Source organism: Fonsecaea erecta (assembly GCF_001651985.1).
Source record: "Fonsecaea erecta strain CBS 125763 chromosome Unknown Scaff13, whole genome shotgun sequence".
Classification (NCBI taxonomy): Eukaryota; Fungi; Ascomycota; class Eurotiomycetes; order Chaetothyriales; family Herpotrichiellaceae; genus Fonsecaea; species Fonsecaea erecta.
The window spans coordinates 1147407-1165522 of NW_017387256.1; the positions used below are offsets into that span (position 1 = coordinate 1147407).

Consider the following 18116-nt stretch of genomic DNA (forward strand, 5'->3'; position numbering starts at 1 on the left):
TGTCGGAAGGTCCTTTTCCAGGGACAAAAAATTCTACATGCGCCCTGTTCGAGGGGTGAGGTAAGATCAAAGGGCAAACTGAACATTAAAAGAAGCCCGGTCCCCGTTCGAACCGCGTGTCTCTCGCGAAGTTCACGGGCTGCCCATTGCCATCGAATATTGATATCCCGTTCTCTCTGGATGCTGCTACCTGCTCGCGTGTTGTCTAGCCGCCGTTCACAGAAATATTTCCGCAAACAGCTTCCACAAAAAATATGTTGCCTCAACGATGACAAAGGCGAATCCGTCGACATGGGTAACCATATACGGATTTGGCCCAGGGCGTTGTCGAATCCTCACGATGGCGAACAACTCTATACCCGGCAGGCATCGGCAGACACCTGCCTTCCTCCCTCCCTTCTCTCTGTTGTTCCTCCCTGCGCAGTCCAGTGCATTCAACAGTTCGCGAGCCACAACTACTCAGGGGCCACATGCGCAAATACCTCAGACATTGAATACCTCTGCACAAAATCTAATATCTCAAGGCTTACAATCGGTGAGGGTTCCGTACAGTGCGTGGTCTCGGCTTGTACGGGGCAGGACCAGGAGAACGTGGTTGTCTACGGCATCTGCAATTCTATACCAGGAGCCCAGCCGAGAACCGCTCAAACTATCACAGCTACAATCATCGGGCCTTCCACGACCACATCTAACACCATGGAGAACCTCCCCGCGACGATAGGGAGTCCAACCTCGACTGAGGAGGTCAGCACCATTGTGATGGCAACGGATATCCCACCATGGGCTATAGCAACCTCAATAGCATCCGCAAAATCTAGCGGTCTGCCTTTAGCAACAGATGCTCCAACAAACACTATGATAGGCCAAACCACTAGCGGATCTGCCGGATCGGATGGGACATCAGGAGCCGTTGCTGCGCCGGGACGGGGCACACCTAGAACTAGTCTCACCACGCCTCAAATTACAGGAATAGCTATCGGCGGCGCCGCCACCATTATTGTCGCGGTTGGATTGCTCTTTCTCCAGTGTTGGATACGGGAGCGACAACGAGAGCGGCGGCATAGCCAAAGACGCTCACGGTTGATTGCATCGTCACCGCCCGTAAACAGGCGCAGTTCTGAGAAAAAGGCTTCACGCACTCTTCAAAACGTTGAAACGGCACTTACATTGCCGAGTAACCAGGGTCGCTTCTATGCTCCACAGCAACCCCCGGAAGAAAAGAGGAGAAGCTTCTGGCGCAAAAGCATCAGACCAGAAGAAATAGGTATTGCCGTCTCTCCTAGGGTGCCAGGCGACCACTCTCCTGTGAGCGCGTCTTCTCAGCAGAGCTTCTCTCGGCTACTACCCAAGCCGCTTCCTACAGTTCTGTGGCCCGCCCCCCTTGACATCGAAGCCACCCGGGAACGAAGGAGATATACGCAGCGACCCGTTAGTGACGCCACCGAGTTCGACGATGAGCCAGAAACGAAACCACAAGAGCCCGAGCGAGTTTTTGTCGACAATCAGACATTCATACTGGAGAAGCCACCTCTGTCAAAACGGCCACGGGGTCCGCCTCCGAATCTGAGATTGACGGCGTTGCCTGAGAGCCCCGCCAAGTCTGCAGGACAGAGAGCAAGGATTCCCCTGACTCCCACTTACGACAATGGGAACGTCGACTTATCATCGTCGCCCATCAAGATCCGATCGTCTACCTCTTCACAGTCGGGCCTCCCAGTACTTGAACACAGGCTGCCCGCGTCATCAATGTATGCGAACAGAAGTGTCCTAAGAAAGAAGCCTCCAGCAAGGCTCCCTCTTCGCGTTATCAACACTCCGCCTGTGGAGCCTCTCATGCAGCCAAGGAATCCGCCAATCCCACCACATTCATTGCCGCTATCTCCTGGAAGCAGAGTAAATGTACCTGCCAGCCGTCCTTTAGATAGACAGAGTTCTGCCAGCTCCATTTACACAGAGATCGAGGAAGATACCACGCCTGAAGAAGCACAAAAGCAACTTGGAATGAAAGCAAACCCAGCGAGAGTCTCCGCCACCCCTCTCAACATTCGTAACGTCTCGCCTGCGCAAGAGAGTCCCATCAAGGATTTGAGGTATCCTCGGGTTCCTCGTTCAGCCGCCATATCCAGACAAGCAGAAAGACCTGCTCAACCTCGAGCAAGCCTCAATCAATCCCCCATCTCAGCTTTTGTACCAGCATCATCTTCGACTCTTCGACCATCCAGGGATCAGCTTGTCCGTGCTGAACTAAGCTTTGTGCAAACAGACACCACCTCCTCAGACGGATACCTGTCCGATGAGATTGTCGAGTTTCCCACTCCCCCTACAGCGAAGGTTCACATACCAAGCCTGACCAAAATCAGGAGCAATCCTCCAAGTGGTAACAAGGGGCCTCCTCTTCCACAGCGTCCATCTTTGAACGAAGTTATGAATTCCAGTACGAGAACAGTGAACTTCGTCGTTCCACAGCGGTCGCCAACTTCGAAGGCTCGCTTGACGCCAAGTAAATCGAGCAGCGGTGATTTGTATCTGACTGTTGAAATTTGAGAAGTGTACGTAAGGATTGTCATTCAAGAATTGTATTATGCTAGGATTTCCTGTCCCGGACATGAGGACGCTGGTGCATGATGTCCTTTGCATCTACTTTATGTATATTATGAGAAGCCCAAAGTGCTATGAAAAAAGATCTACGGAACAGAGGCATGATTTGATCTTCCAAAATTGTCTCACAACCACTTCTGCTTATCGCAAATATCTGCTGCACAACTAACTCAGTAATTTGGAATTAATAATGCTAGGCTCGCTTGACCCCTTTTTTGAATTGGCCCTAAAGCTTCGAAAGCTGTGCGTCTGACAGAACGATATATTGGAAGTCACCGCAAGCAGCCAACGACAACTGTATTGTCAGACATGGCATTTGACGGCCCAAAAACAGCTTCAATGAACTTCGTCACCGTCCCAGATTTCCGGCAAGTTCTTTGCCCTCAGGACACATTCCTCTACCATCGGAATTCTTCGTTCTAATATCGTCCCCCTCTCCGTTTAGTCCTCAGATAATTTTCCTCGCCCATTTTGATAGCATTAACTGATATGCTAAATGTGCTAGTTCCCTCCCGAAATAGGGTGTCATTTCGTGGCACCTGGGACGGTCTGGTCCCCTTCAGACGATGTCTGAGCGCCGACACTGCACGACCGATTAGCTGGCGAAGAATAAAATTGAACAACTATGCATTTTCAAGGGTACGACTAGCAAGACCGTCAGTCGAAACTGTCAAGTCTTCATCCAAGAAAAATTCTCCGACTCAATATCCTTCGCTCAACAGCCCGAGACCGCCCAGGAATATAAATAGCTCCGTTCGAGCAGGTGTGACCTGGTTGACTAGGGATCTGGCCCTTGTGGTGAGTAGCAGACTAGTCTTTCCACTGGAGATTTCATCTCCTAGTGTCCCTCACTCTTTCTGATGTAGACAGGATCAAGAAGAGATACGTGCGAAGCTCGCCAGTTGTTGCGACAACAAGTCTTTAGTTAAGATCTTGGTCCTGCTCGTGACGCCGTCTTTGGCTTCTCTTCTCGGGCCAGGCACCCTCCTTCAAGACGTGCTGCCTTCGCTGTACGCTGGCCGCCGAACCTTTCAAAAGGGAAAACACGTTAGGAAGACTATAACATGCATCAGCGCTGTGGTTGATGCTCTTCCAGTACCCCCTGAAATCCCCGGCAGTTCAAATGGGAATCCAGCAGGCGCCGAAGGAGTTGCACTCTTTATGAGTTCTGAGAATATAGACGCCAGATCGTTTCCTGCCCCGATGGAACTACTTGACGATGTGGACAGTAATGCCATCGCAACAGTGAAATTCTGCTCCGCCACCGAAGTGAGCTCACCAACTCGGACATCAGACCCGCCGTCTCCTGTGCGGCACGTCACATTACCTACCGCCAACACCGTTTTTGTCAATGGACAACGAACAACCCTTTTCCAGGATTTGTGGAGACTGGAACTCTCTGATTCCGAGGAACCGGCCATCAGGCATTTTGGCAGAAACAATCTCAAATCGTTTCGGTTGAACCTTCAGTGCTCAGGAGACAGTTTTGTGAACGGCGGATCTGCTCCGCTTCAAGCACTAACAAAGCCGAGAAAGATAATACAATCTATGGGTAATGTGCTTCGTCAGATTGAAGTTGATGATGAGGCTGTTCCTGCTTCACGAGAGCTCGAGAAAGCGGTTTCAGCATATATCAAGTCGAATCCCGCTAGCACTACTCGGGGCCCTCTTCTTGTGTTTGCTTTGATCCGTTCCTCTAGGACATCCTCGTCTGATGCGGCGGCGGACATGAGCAGCGAGACTCAGGGATCGGGCCCACTAAAGTCTCTATGGGACGGTGCAAGGCTCTTTAAAGTGTCGGGCGGCGGAGGAGGTTGGGGTAAAAGGCAAGGTCTCCTATCCCTGGAAGCAGCTGTGGACTTTGAGACAAGTGAAGTTGGACCATCGTTCGCGTTACCCAATTTGGATAGCGATCAAGGCGACCTCCAAGAGCTGGACTCGCGTGGCATAGTCCCAGCGGACAGTACCGTCGAGTTCCTAGTTCGTACGTGGGAGGACAACTCAAGAGTTTCCCGTGCGAAGCCAGCGTCTCTCTCTCCGCCATCCGACAGCACGACCGTCGTCCTGGGCACCGCCACAGAGCCTGATTCGCAGGATTGTCAAGAAGACCCAAACATTGCCAACATAGGGATAGTCTTGTTACCGGATTACTTCGGTATGGTCTCCTACGGAGGTGCTGCTCTCGGTACCGATTGCGCAATGTCATCTACGCAAAAACCATCAGCGACTTCGCGGACGCGCTGTGATGTGCCAAACACTCGCTTCATTATTCGTGGCGTGGGAGGTGGTCGACAGGGCCCACTGAGAGAATACGAGTAGATGTCGACCACGGAAAAGGGAAAGACCATGTCTCAACTACGAAAGACAGTCTGCCTTATTCTGAACTATGGACCTCTCTCCGTGGTCATGGCACCACTTGGCCGCAAGACGGGTATCATTGCGATTGCTTCGCATAGACTGAAGTCCCCACGCCAACCCAGGGGAGCATCGAGGGCACGATCATGGACGCCATGTACTCAGATCACGACCCCTTCGGCTGAAGTCAACCATGTGAACACAATTCCGGATGACCAAAAACAGATGAGAATTTTCGTCAGATTGCGTCACGACCCCGAGTGAAGAATATCCTCGTCCAGTTCTCCCACGACCTGAAGGACGACCCCTAAAGACTCTATGAAGCCATTGACGGCAACCCGAAGCATGCGATTGGTAGTTGCATGATATTGGGTACGAAGGACAGTCTTGTGGATATCTTGGAATCCATCATCACCTTCGATTGTTTGACCATTGACAGCACCGGGGCTGACCAAAGCGAACTCTCGACGAACCAGCGGCGACAACTCAGCGTCGACTTGTAGGGCGCGCATGGCGATGGAGGCAAGCCGTTGGTCTAGAAGAGGGACGTGGATGACTCTGCAAATGGAGGGTTAGCACCTGCGTCGGGACTGAGGGAGGAACATCGCTACGCACAAGGAGCAGGGAAAGTCGGACTGCGAAGCGTCGATCGCCATGTCGACTGAGACCGGAAAAGAGCACCTCGATGCATGCGGCGAGGCTGCGCAGTCCTGGACAGTCAAGGGAGTTTCAGTCGAGGCTGAAAACCAGAGAAAATATTGAATCGATGTTTGGGTGCGGAGACATACCTGGTTGGGTGAGGCAAGATGGTGTGAAACCCGATCAGCCGTTGCTGGGATACCATAATGCAGGGGGTCCAAAGTAAACATGACGCTGGAGACCTTGGAACCTTGGGGCTGCAACCCCTTCCCCGTTTCATTCATTACCCATACTTTGCTCGGATTTCGCATCTTTCCAATACATACCCATTGCTTCCTCTTACGAAGCACTACATCTTTACCTTGGGTCGCCTTCTTCGTCTACCTCTTGTCGCGTCCACGCTGCTTAGCTGTATCCTTGCTACTGCCTTTGCCTCGTGATATGCTGCAAAGTTAGAGACATTCCCATCTCCACCGAACTGTTGACGTCGATCCAGCAACGAGCACCTAAGCGTGTCTGCATTTGTTCGTTGTGACAGTGAATACTTTGTCAGCGATTCCTCGTCATCTGTGAGCAGTGATGGCGCCCTCGCTGGTGCATCCTGCCAGCTACGGCCAGGTCATCGAATACATCCAAGGTAAATAGACCTGAAACAAAACAATGCCCCTCACCGCGATGCGCATCACTGACTTTCATCTCAACCACAGATCGCCTCTACCTCGCGTCCTACACTCACGCACCTGACGAGCATACTCCTTTCCCATATCCCACCCAGGCAAAGAAATCGCCACAGAAGAAGTCCTCGAAAGCGCAGTCGGGTGCCATTCCTGCCATTCTCCGACCCCCCCCGGTCTACTTCACCATCGACGACACTCTTCTGTACAATGCATTTCATGCCGACTTCGGTCCGTTGCACATTGGCCACCTGTATAGGTTCGCCGTCCAGTTCCATGAAATCCTCGGGGACCCAGCCAACAACGACAAGGCCGTCGTCTTTTGGAGCAGAGCCGATGCGAGGAGTCGAGCAAACGCTGCGTGTCTGGTCGCATGCTATATGGTCCTGATCCAAGCATGGCCTCCTCACCTTGCCCTGGCCCCCATCGCGCAGGCCGATCCTCCCTATATGCCATTCAGAGATGCAGGCTACAGTCAGGCAGATTTTATTCTCAACATCCAAGATGTGGTGTACGGCGTCTGGAAAGCCAAAGAGGAGAATTTGTGTCAGCTTAAGGAGTTTAATTTAGAAGAGTACGTGGGCCAAGTCGCCTCTGATGAGCAACGTTAACGCGCACAGGTACGAGCGATTCGAACGAGTTGATCAAGGGGATTTCAACTGGATCTGTCCCCAATTTGTGGCCTTCGCATCTCCTCAATCTGAGCCAACAGCGCCCATTCCCATCTCATCCCCAGCCTATGCAACACTGCCATCTTGCATCCCAGACATCCAGCATGCCAGAATACCCCAACCCTTCAAGAACGTCCTCGCTCATTTCGTCCAACGTGATGTTGGTTTGGTCGTTCGGCTCAACTCGGAGCTCTACTGTCCAACATATTTTACTGCCCTCGGTATTCAACACATTGATATGATTTTCGAAGATGGAACCTGTCCCGCCATTCCCATTGTCCGCAAGTTCATTAAGTTAGCCCACAACGCCATTGCAAAGAGCAAAGCCATCGCCGTCCATTGCAAGGCCGGTCTCGGGAGGACTGGGTGCTTGATCGGGGCTTATTTGATCTATCGCCATGGCTTCACTGCAAACGAGGTTATTTCCTTCATGCGATTCATGCGTCCTGGAATGGTGGTCGGACCACAACAACACTGGCTTCACCTAAACCAGGGACAGTTCCGAGAATGGTATTTGGAAGACCAGTTGAAGGCGAAGCTGGAGCTGAACAAGCCCTCGACGCCTCGCATGATGTCAGCGAAGACACCCATACGTGTTCCCAGCGGGGCACAGGCTGCGACTCCAGATCGTTCCAGCGCCCAGAGAACTGCTCTTGGTGAGATTGATGGTAATGACGTCTCGAACGCTGGAGTTTATCAGGACGAAAACCTTCCAGCGCCGACGCCAGGCCAGCCTCGAAAGTATGCGCGAATGGATCCTCGAACTCACCCTTATGCGCGATCTACTTCCGGCACCATGCGCGTCAATGGCAACAAGTCTGAGAGCGAAGTCGCGACGGTCGAGACACATAGAGTCAGTACGAACGGTGCGGAAAGCGAAGAGGAGCTCATTCTCCAACGAGCAGCATCTCGCCGAAGCCAAAGCAAGAGTCCTGCTAGTAAAGGCAAGGCTCGCAGTGTTTCGTACACTACCACCACGACAACAATGACAAAGACCTTCGATGTGGGTGACACCATGGGCATCTATGAGGACGAAGGTGATATCAATTTCCAGATAGAGGACACCAATGCCATATGGGATGAGCTCGCACAAGAACAAGAGAATCTTAAACTCAGTACAATGAGTGAGAAGAGTCCAAACGGGGCTGCTCGACCAAAGACTCCACGGTCTGCCAGTGGAATGGGTGCCATGGGTGTCCCGAAGACGCGGTCGCTCAGGGAATCACCACGCCGCGGCGGGGTCGAGGATAAGATGAAGGTCAGGAAGACAAGTGGACGAGTAGGCAGTGCCAGTCACGGACCAGTTGGTGTGAAGCGGTAGTGTTGCGAATTTCACGACCAGCTGAGCATTTCTTTATGACCAAGAATGCAATGACACGGTGGTGGATAGTCACGTCCTCGGTGGAGACCGGCAACAACCACACAGGAGAGGCATCGGCGAATTATGGAGTCACTCAGTGCGACGGGAGACATGTACATTGACATCTGGACTGCTACGAAATGGCGTGGTTATGGTGCAACCGCGCTCGGAGCATGAATCTTGACGTTCATGAAAATATCGTGTGTTTTCTGGACCGCATGAATTGGACTCAGCATGACATGGCAATGGAGCAGATAGGAGCAAAGAGGAGTCAAAACTGGGTGGTTTCTGCCCAGCAACGACAATGGACGGTTGGCTGGTTGATACTGTGTGATGTGTGGGCGTCCTTTGCGACCGTCGGGCCTTGTACTTTATGGTTCAACTTGAAACCGTTACGCACATGATATCGATCTTGTTCACTGTCAACTGGACTGCCTGTTCGCCTGGCGTGCCTGGGCCCTTGATATTGCCAAGACCAAAACCCAGAGTAGGAAGGTAGTGCGATTTTTTAATCCACAAACCCAAAATTTCTCAATGAGCTGCCCACTCAAATTTCCTCGTCAGCCGCAGCATCACTCTAAAAGGCGCAGGATATCGATCTCTTTGCGACCTTCCGTTGAATCAACAGAGGAATTCAGAAATGGCACCATCCGTGAAAGTAAGTGCGCAGCCAGTCGACCAGACCGATCCAACCGAAACGCTTTGCTGGTCCTCATGTTATACAGAATGAGATGCAGTAGGCTAAGGTTTTCCTCTTCCCCTCCTTTGGGGGAGATTGTTTCAATATAGGCTCGTGGTACTGCGCAAAAGGTCGCAATGAAGGGAAAAACCGGCGCGAAGGGTGGAAAGGTCACGAACAAGGTACGTACCGCAGTCCTGCCATGAACAAGAATGCAACAACACACACACCGGTCAAAGGTACTCACATGCGCAATGTGACTGTCAACTGTTGTGCGAACAACCGTGTCCACTTGTCTAACAAAGATGTGGGAGCGCCATGCTGACGTCGACGACGCGAATAGTACACGATCAACTGCTCGCAACCGGTCTCCGATAAGATCTTTGACCTCTCCGCCTTTGAAAAGTTCCTGCACGAGCGCATCAAGGTCGAAGGCCGCACGGGAAACCTGGGCGATAACGTGGCAATCAGCCAGGTCGGCGATGGCAAGATTGAGGTCGTCACCCACATTCCTTTCTCCGGCCGCTACTTGAAATACCTGTAAGCACAAAGAGAAAGCAAAGCTGTCCTACCAAACACAACCCACGCCGACCTGTTCTCCCTCCTACCCCATCTATACGCGTATCCCCAACCGAGAAAGCTACACAATCACATGACTCGAAATATGCTGAGAGGGGATGTGGGCGTTGTGTGGTGCTTCCTTCGCTCCTGGGAAATCCCATACTTTTGGAACGGTTAATGCTGACGAGAATTGCGTGACCCTCAACTAGGACCAAGAAGTTCCTTAAGAAGCAACAACTCCGCGACTGGCTACGTGTGGTCTCGACATCCAGGGCCGTCTACGAGTTGCGCTTCTTCAACGTTGTCAATGACGAGGGCGATGAGGACGAGGATTAAACCCATGATCCCCCCCAAGGCGAGTCGGCAGGGAATAATGGCCATGCTGTCAAGATGCGGACACCTGGGGTCAACGCGCCATTCATTGCTACCTCGGTCTGGGAACAAGGATAGAAATGTCTGGGGGATCTGAAGTCAAAGCAGAATGTCCTCTGGTTCGAGCCTTCGCCTTCGTGGGCAGTGTTGCCTTCGCTCCTACAAGACGATCAAGAGAGGACAATGGCTTCCGTTTCGACTCACTCGAGCGTGCATGTCAAGAATCGTACCGACGAATGATAAACAATGGTTCTTCTCCTGTCCGCATACGGTGAAAAAAGTCATACCATAGCCTCATGTCGGCGCGATGGAAGAATTCAAATCCCGTTTCTTTGGGCGCTGTGCCTATTCAGTACATATTTCCAGCGCCGGCTCCTAGCCATTCCCTTTACCTGGCCGTATCCGTTGATAGAGATGAATCTGGTACCTCATATTCTCGAGCTCCACGGGGTATTTCAGCGGCTGTTGCTGGCTTAACCTAAACCATCTCGAATCATCAGAGACACATTTCCTCCACTTGACTTCACCCCCTTTCTTCCCGGCAACTTCCAAAAGCGTATGATCAAGCAGCCACTTCATAGGGTAGCGCCTTGTCTTGGTACTTGCATTCCCAACGTTTCCTCCCTGACCCTGAGCAGCACCAGATACAGATCCTAGCCTCACTTCAGAGTAACTCCCCGGGCTATCTACGACCAGCAGCCATGAGCCTGGTGATAATGTATCTGTAAGCGCCAGGAGAAATGCCGTCGTGCGTCCGATGGACGCTGTGAAGAGCTCGTTTAGGGTGAACATGATGGTACAGAGAGCCGCTCCACTCATGATGCTTTGCAAGTCAGCCTCATCCATGGCGAGGATGTCATGTTGAGAAAATCGGACAGAGAATTGGTCACTTGTTGTGAAAGGCTCTTTTGCCACCTTGGCAATATCAGCTGCGAAAAGTGACAAGGATGGCGGCCGGCACAGTGTGCTCTCTAATCTTGAAAGGCAGGCCGACCAGTCTGCAATATCAACGACATGAACAGCCAGTCTGGCTGTTGTTTGTTGGAGTGTTCGTGCCGTAGCTGCACAGGCAGCCACCTCTGCGCCTCCGCCACCTCCAACGCAGACTATGCTATAAGCGCCCGTCGCATGTGAAAGGTGTGCTCCTCTTGACGCCGGACTTGCATTCGTACTGGTCGCAGTTTCGGCGAGTCCCTTCCAAACTCTTTGCAAATCGTTGTGCAGGAAAATGCTCGTGTACCCTAGAGCACGGCTAGCACTCCACCTAAGTGCATATGCATCGAGGTACTCTAGCTTGGCGAATGCACCAACAAAGTCACGCCGGAATAGGTGGCCCTTGACCTCCTGGATGGTGGCGTCCAACTCAGCATGGTTGTGGTTAAATGGAAATGCCTGGCGAAACGCGTCTAGAATCAGCTGTTGCAATTCGACCGGCAAAATCAAGCCACAGGGTTCGGGACATTGTTGCGTTGTGATACCGGTGCTGCCGCTGGCCCCGCCGCGACCGCGTGGCTGAGAAGTCTGACGTGTCCGTCTGTCTACCCCTTGCTGCTTCCTTGCAGGCGTCATTGTACCAGTTCGTGGGGCAGAGACGACGATGCTAGATGAGTCAGAGTTGCTTTGCTCCTCCTCCCAGCTCCTCAGACATGAAGTGTTACCAGACGATTGATGCACTGGTTGCACAGTTTGAGCGGGTATTTGGAGAAAAATCCGAGATTGAGCGGCCTCTTGTGTCTCCAAAGGACCTGATAAGTATTTTGGCGTGCAACGAGAGGACTAACTCCCGTTTGATATTGGTTATTTCTGGATTCACGGAAACGAAAAAGGTCTGCTTCGATAGCGCCGACTTTTAAGGTGTCATCGGAAAGCAGGTGCCGCTTTTGGACGTACGGATTGGGTTAAGTTTGAGGAGATTTTCTTGCGGTGAGCTTGACAGGATGAGGCGAGCTTGGCCCATCGTGCGCTGTGCGAGTAATGTACCTCATACGGCCTGCAGGACACGCATGCGAGAGAAAAAAATTCCCCTTGCTTTGCCCGATTTCTCAAAGCAGTGTGCCCTTGCAGGATGCTTCCGTGTCGCCAGCAGAGCGTGCATGAGCCCTCACCAGCTCGCTGCATCCGCAGCGGATATCGACCAGAGGCTTCTGCCCGGCTTAGCTCGAAGGTGTGGTTCGAGACCATTTTTGGGATTCATTGGTTGTCGAGATTTCAGCTCTGGCGGTCAGCTCTTCTAGCCCCAGAGTTCCAACCACATTCTGATGTCGGTAAAGCACGAGGGCATCTGTGTGGGGTTTCCTTGATGAAGTGAGCCTTATCTATTATCCACCAGCAATCGAGTTTCTAAGTGTTGTCCAGGAGACGGGTACCAAGCGAGTTTCAGTGTGCATCTCTCAGGATTGTACCCTTTACCAGATTCTGGAGAGAGAAGACTTTTTGTAGGCGTTGCAGGATCGTGAGCCGGTCGAGCAGATTCCACGGCTATACCCGGTGAAGAACTCGTTGGAGTACGGGATGACTTGGCTTGTGGGATACGAGGATGGCGCATCAAAGGACTTGTCGGGATAGGAAGTCTCTTTTCTGCTGTTGGCCAGTGACCTGGGTCCGGGGTCGAGAGTTCCTGCATAAGCGCAGGAGCTTAGACTCCACACAGGAACAGGTACGCAGTACTAGTGCTCGTAGTGCAAGAAGCCGGGGCCATGCTGCTCGGGTTTTGCGCCGATCCTGGAAGATCTTTGAGCTTCTGGCAGAACGCAAAGGTATGCAGTAATCGCAGTCGGAACGAACTGACACCGAGCAGTTAGCGGTATACATGGATCCTATACACCTCAGGGCATAGCCAACATGCAAGGAGGGCGACAAATTACACAAGGCGAGGGAGTAAGGTGCGAAGGTGGACAGCAGCTGCAGGGGCAGGCAATCTCGTAAAGATTGGGCTCATTAGACGGGGCACAGGTGTTGGGGACTTCTCCGGTCATGGGCTTCAATCAAGTCTTCTTGCCTGCCCCAACCCATGAGGCGGTGGGCATTCTACAGCCAGGCGATCAAGCTGACAGTTGCCCATGAAGGATTCGGCAGGTGGGCAAGATAATTGTGAATTATGTGGGTGGGCATCGTGCTTGAATCTGGGGACTCGAGAAAGATAGGCGAAGGGGGCTTTGCGAGAGACGGGCGCAGCCGCTATCTCATACCGCGCATGAAGTCCTTGTACTCGTAGAGATATTTCTCCACCACGACAATGGGATACATCAGATTCCGGGGGGCCGTATACTCACGTTCCTGGTTAGTGTCAGATGCGAAGGCAGCTTCATCAATGCCCTTTCTCCTCGTTACCATTCAGTTTGTGGGCAGATGAGTTCGTCCACCATATTACTTGTAAGCAAGAAAGGACCCAGTGGTGCCAGGCCGAAAAGGGACTGGCGACCTGCCGCTACGGTTACTGAAGCCACCAAAAGCTCGCTTGACCAGGGCCAACATCTGCGTCTAAGCCCAATTGTTCACCCAGCAGCTGGCTAGGCACTTAACCTGACTGGCCTAGCGACCCAGTTTCCCAGTGGACCACGCCCACAGTCCAATGTGAGCAGCTGGCCACACGCACGTCGCCTCCGTCCCCTTCAATTCCACCACCTCCCACCTCCCATCTTCCGTCCTCTTTTCGCACTTGTACTTCACCACTCTCTCCTTCTTGCTCACACCTAACGTTCCCGCTCCCTCAAAGGGCCTCATCAGCCTCCTGGCTCCTGTTCGAAGAAAGATCCTTTACCGATCTTTCTTCCAGGTAGCCGTCCACTCCTTCATCTGAATCAAGCACCAATTTCCCATCCCTTGGACCAACGGATCTCCAATTTCATTTCAACTGCGACCTTGAATCTGTGCTCAGGACTTGTTTTTCAGGTACCACCTACCGCTGGAAAACAACCCGACGCAGAGTTTCTCTGATCCTGCCAGATACCTTTGTACAGGTCATTCATTTTATGGACACACTGTTGCTGCGATAATAGCCTCTTCTGATGGTGGCAGTCCCTCACTTACAAGCACGCCGCATCCACAATATCAGCAGGTGTCCGGACGCCTTTGACTTTCCCTTCCTTGCGCCTTCCTGCTGGCCAGAGCACGCATCTTGGTATTGTTGGGCGGTTCGCTACCAAAATTGAACTATGACTTCCATCTCCCTACCTGCTTCGGTACCGGCCTTCTCGCCTTTCGATACGACGCCTGCTTCTCCTCCGCGATCGCCTCAAGCCCACAGACGACGACCTTCTCGAAACCCGAATGCTCTTCCCCCTCTACCGATCTTCTCCTTCAATCCTGGTGCAGATGAAAATGCTACAGATATAGAAGAGATGGATTCGCCCATCCAGCGTGCTAACCGCATGGCTGGTGATATGAATCGTCGCTCTACCAGGCCTCCGCCGCTCCCTGACTTCAAGTTCAATCCAGGCGCCAATCTACCGCCCGAGACAAGCCCAAATCCGACTCATCCTGTTCTTCAAGAGATGGCCCTCAACAAGCAGCGGGTTGTTCGTTCTGCCAAAGCTGCCCCTTTGCCCGCCTTCACATTTGCTCCCGCCGCAACACCTACGCAAACCTCTCCCAGTCCAACGAAAGCAAGCTTTGTGGACGCTCAACAGCCTTCCCGCAGTGGTCATAGAAGAGGCGGAAGTGAGTTTGTAGGTGGTGGGACTGATGGACCTCAGCTGGTTAGCACAAGCCCTGAAAAGCCGGAGTATCGTCCACACCCGCCAATATCTGGAGTGAGGGGCCACGTCCACCGTCGCTCGCAGGCCGTTTCAATCTCTGACATTGATACGTCCGAGCTAATCAAGGCAAATGCTGTGGCCAAAGCGCGAGCGGGTTCGACACCAACCACCACATCCGACTGTCCACAAGCATTTTCGTTCTCGCGGGCTAGTCCGTCGACCCGGCAGATGATGTCAAATGTTGTTAAAACGCCTCCATCCTCTCCTCGCCGCAGGGGGAGTCTCCCTGGAGTGCGACCCCGTGTGGGCTTTTCCGACCATGTCGATGTCATACCCAGACCATTGTCCATGATATCCTCTGAGACCGAAGGTAGTAACTCAACTGTTCGGGGAGGGCATTCATTGTCTGGCAGCATCAATTCAATCGCTAGTCCTATCCCGCGCCCGACATTCGTTGTCAGCCCGTCACAAGACACGACGACTTCGCCAGAGAGACCACAAACAGCAGATGCGCTGTCTACACTTTCTCCAGGAATGGCATCTGAAAAGACAAAGAATTTGTCTCTGATCAATCTGCCAAAACGCCCTCTCTCTGCCTCGGGATCGCCTGGAACGCTCAGCTCATGCAGTCCTCCCAACAAGAAGAAATACTTTTGGTTCAGCCACTCCGGCAGCAGCTCACCTTCAATCACGCCGAAAATGGAGCGGAGCGATCCTATGGATGTTTTCGAGTCTCCCTCTTCCACTTTGCGTACAACGGGCGGTGAGATGAGACCTCGAACTTCCTCAGGCGAATCAATCACGAAGAAGCGGAAATATCATACTTGGACATCAGGCATCTTCTCCAGAAAATCAGAAAAGCGATCCAGCAAAACCAAATCGCAAGACCGCCCGGCGCCGCCCCCTCTCTCGAGGACCCCCAGTGATCGATTAAACGAGATCTTCGATGCAGACGATACAATCGTGATTCGCGATCCCTCCCCCGTTGCAACCAGAATTCGAGCTGCTGCAGAAACATTCGCAACACTGAAAGACTGGAGATCAGGTCACCATCAAGAACAGACCACCAGCCCTGCCATCGACCTGGACGCTGCCCTTGGCCCATTCGGAAGCGAAGAGAAGTTTGGCCAAGATGGGAATGTCAAACACTCTTCGAAGTTGGCAAAACTGCACAGCAGTGAACGTAGGGGAGCAATGGATGCTTTTGGTACGATCCATAGGAGGACCGAGTCAGCACCAATTATGCCTGCCGTCAATCGCAACATCTTCGGCTTACATCATTTTGGCAGTAATGCTTCCCTTTCGGAAGATGTCTTTGATGAAGAGGAAGAAGACAATTTCCTGGCTGAGGAGAATGCGGCACAAACCACCCCTGTGGACGGAAGAAGCCTGGAAGAATCTTCAGCCTCCCTCCCATTGGGATCTCCTAATGCCGCGGCTGCAGACGGTCTCGGTCTGTTCATTCGTGACAGCCCAAGCGACGGAGTTATTATCGTTGACTCTGATGATGACCTTGCCCGAGTCGACGCCAGGTCCTCCAACTCAACTATTGAAGCCCCAGTATTCCAGGACTTCGAACCTCGGAAGCGACCATTGTCTTCACCTATGAGTTTCGCATATCCGGCACCGCAGTCCCATTACGCCTCCTCCACAGACGGACGCACAACTTCAGCGTCAATTATGTCTTCACCCGATGCGGACCATATCTCCTTCGATACCCTTTCCCGACCATCCAGATTGCTGGGAGAGTCAAGCCCTGACCTAATCCTTCGGGCCTCCAACGACGATCTTCCCTCATTAAGTGACAGCATTTCCACTGGTGCCGTGCCAAGGTTCTCCAGCAGTGCAGCTACAAGATCTTCTGTCGAGCAACGTTCAGCATCCATGATCGACCCATCTACTTCCAGATCGAACAATCAACAGGCATGGAAACGTTCGAGCCTGGCCAGTCTCAATCGATTCATTCCTGGATCTTCGCACGGTAGCAAACTCAAGTTTGAGAGCATTCCAGACAATAGCGACGCAGACGAACAAAACAGGAAGAAATCGAACAGGCTGAGCAAGCTCATGCTTTTCTGGCGATCGAAGGAGAAGGCAGAGAAATGATTAAACGTGGCATTTACCCTTTTAATGGCTTTATGAACAGCACCGAGGCGTTGGAAGCGCTGACGAATTATGTGGCTTGGCCATGTTGTTACCACGCCTGCGAATTGCGCGGCTTTATGACATTTGCACGGAAGGGGGTCCAAATGACCGGCATGCCTTTTTTCAGCAGGTCAATCATGCAAAAACTGTTGTCACTCGATGCAGCCACATGAAAACAGGCGTCTCAGGCCTCCATGACCCGCCCGGATTATCACTTTTCCTGCTGAACACTGCGAGAGCTACATAACAAATTTTCAACGGAGTTGACATGCTGTCTGATAAAGCTTTACACTTCTACAGTACTGCAAATAAGACTTGCTCACGTTCATATGAACAAGCAGACAGATGTGGATGAGTCCAATTAAGCTGGCACTGATGGAATGAGCTTGGCACGGGCGTCTTTCTAGCATAAAGTGGAAGAGACAAGAGTTCACTTGGACGGCATTATGTGACAGGCCCATTCTCCGTGTGGTCAGGCGAAGTACAACATCAGCGAATGTCGATCAGAGAACCTTTTGATTGAATATAGTGTTATCGAGGCAAACAAGAAACAATCGTTAACTTTCACACAGTAATACTTCGCAGACCATCAGTTCTTTTTTAATTCACGCCTTTCTATTTTTGAACATGGAAGTTCTTGTTATGAGCTGCACAAAACCTGGCTCCAGTAGTCGCCCTTCCGCTCCTCGCGGAAGCATATTCCGAAATGAATTCTATCTACATACGTGTGACTCAATGGAGGAACATAGTGAATTCTACCAGGTCCTGGGGACCGTCTGACTATATACCTTCAAGTAATTTATAGGGTCCTGTCGACGCTAGTCCGAAGGCCTTCGGCCGAGGACCTAGCGTGATAGTTATTATATTAGCTTGATAACCCTATCAGTTATAGTCTCCCCTACTTAACTTCGAAGGCCCTCCTTCGACGGCATCGAGAATAAGGCTATCGTCCCGGGTCCTCCCTATAGATATTCACCTTATAGACAAAAGAAATAGATCGGTCGGGTATCTTCTATAGGAGCTCCGTGTTACGGCACCACCCCGAAGCCCTCGGATGGCGCCGAACAGGAGAGATCTGACCAGATTCCACGAGATCTGGCCAGATTCCACAATAGGAGAGATCTAGCCAGATCCCACAACTCCGACACGTGACGACCCCACTAATATCGAACCTCTTATAGTCCACGAAGTCCTTATATCCGACTATTGAAATACCCTCGTATTATACTAGACTACTTTGCGATAATCGAAGAGTCTAGACTACTAAGTAAGGAGGAATATTTCACCTAAAAGGATATATAGAACTCAAGAAGAGCCCGAATCTCCCTTCGAGCTCTTTATCTCTCGTCTTATACTCTATAGTAT

The 18116-nt window shown here is 51.9% G+C and overlaps 6 protein-coding genes across 6 annotated transcripts; 4 read left to right on the forward strand and 2 right to left on the reverse strand.

The window, feature by feature from the left end:
* Window positions 1-696: 696 nt before the first annotated feature.
* On the forward strand, window positions 697-4917 carry AYL99_11311 (hypothetical protein; the record flags this gene model as incomplete). Its single annotated transcript, XM_018842817.1, has 3 exons — window positions 697-1748; window positions 3120-3396; window positions 3469-4917. 3 exons carry the CDS (start codon window positions 697-699, stop codon window positions 4915-4917), a joined length of 2778 nt encoding a protein of 925 aa, XP_018688230.1.
* A 284-nt stretch (window positions 4918-5201) lies between these two features.
* On the reverse strand, window positions 5202-5609 carry AYL99_11312 (hypothetical protein; the record flags this gene model as incomplete). The annotated part of the gene is made up of 2 exons (XM_018842818.1): window positions 5202-5511; window positions 5569-5609. The coding sequence occupies 2 exons, from the start codon at window positions 5607-5609 to the stop codon at window positions 5202-5204; spliced, it is 351 nt and encodes a 116-aa protein (XP_018688231.1).
* Window positions 5610-6171: 562 nt separating this feature from the next.
* Window positions 6172-8258, forward strand: AYL99_11313 (hypothetical protein; the record flags this gene model as incomplete). The annotated part of the gene is made up of 3 exons (XM_018842819.1): window positions 6172-6229; window positions 6300-6840; window positions 6887-8258. The coding sequence occupies 3 exons, from the start codon at window positions 6172-6174 to the stop codon at window positions 8256-8258; spliced, it is 1971 nt and encodes a 656-aa protein (XP_018688232.1).
* Window positions 8259-9113: 855 nt separating this feature from the next.
* On the forward strand, window positions 9114-9873 carry AYL99_11314 (hypothetical protein; the record flags this gene model as incomplete). Its single annotated transcript, XM_018842820.1, has 3 exons — window positions 9114-9158; window positions 9320-9516; window positions 9747-9873. 3 exons carry the CDS (start codon window positions 9114-9116, stop codon window positions 9871-9873), a joined length of 369 nt encoding a protein of 122 aa, XP_018688233.1.
* Window positions 9874-10284: 411 nt separating this feature from the next.
* Window positions 10285-11478, reverse strand: AYL99_11315 (hypothetical protein; the record flags this gene model as incomplete). The annotated part of the gene is made up of 1 exon (XM_018842821.1): window positions 10285-11478. One exon carries the CDS (start codon window positions 11476-11478, stop codon window positions 10285-10287), a length of 1194 nt encoding a protein of 397 aa, XP_018688234.1.
* Window positions 11479-14063: 2585 nt separating this feature from the next.
* Window positions 14064-16712, forward strand: AYL99_11316 (hypothetical protein; the record flags this gene model as incomplete). The annotated part of the gene is made up of 1 exon (XM_018842822.1): window positions 14064-16712. One exon carries the CDS (start codon window positions 14064-14066, stop codon window positions 16710-16712), a length of 2649 nt encoding a protein of 882 aa, XP_018688235.1.
* Between the last annotated feature and the right edge of the window lie 1404 nt (window positions 16713-18116).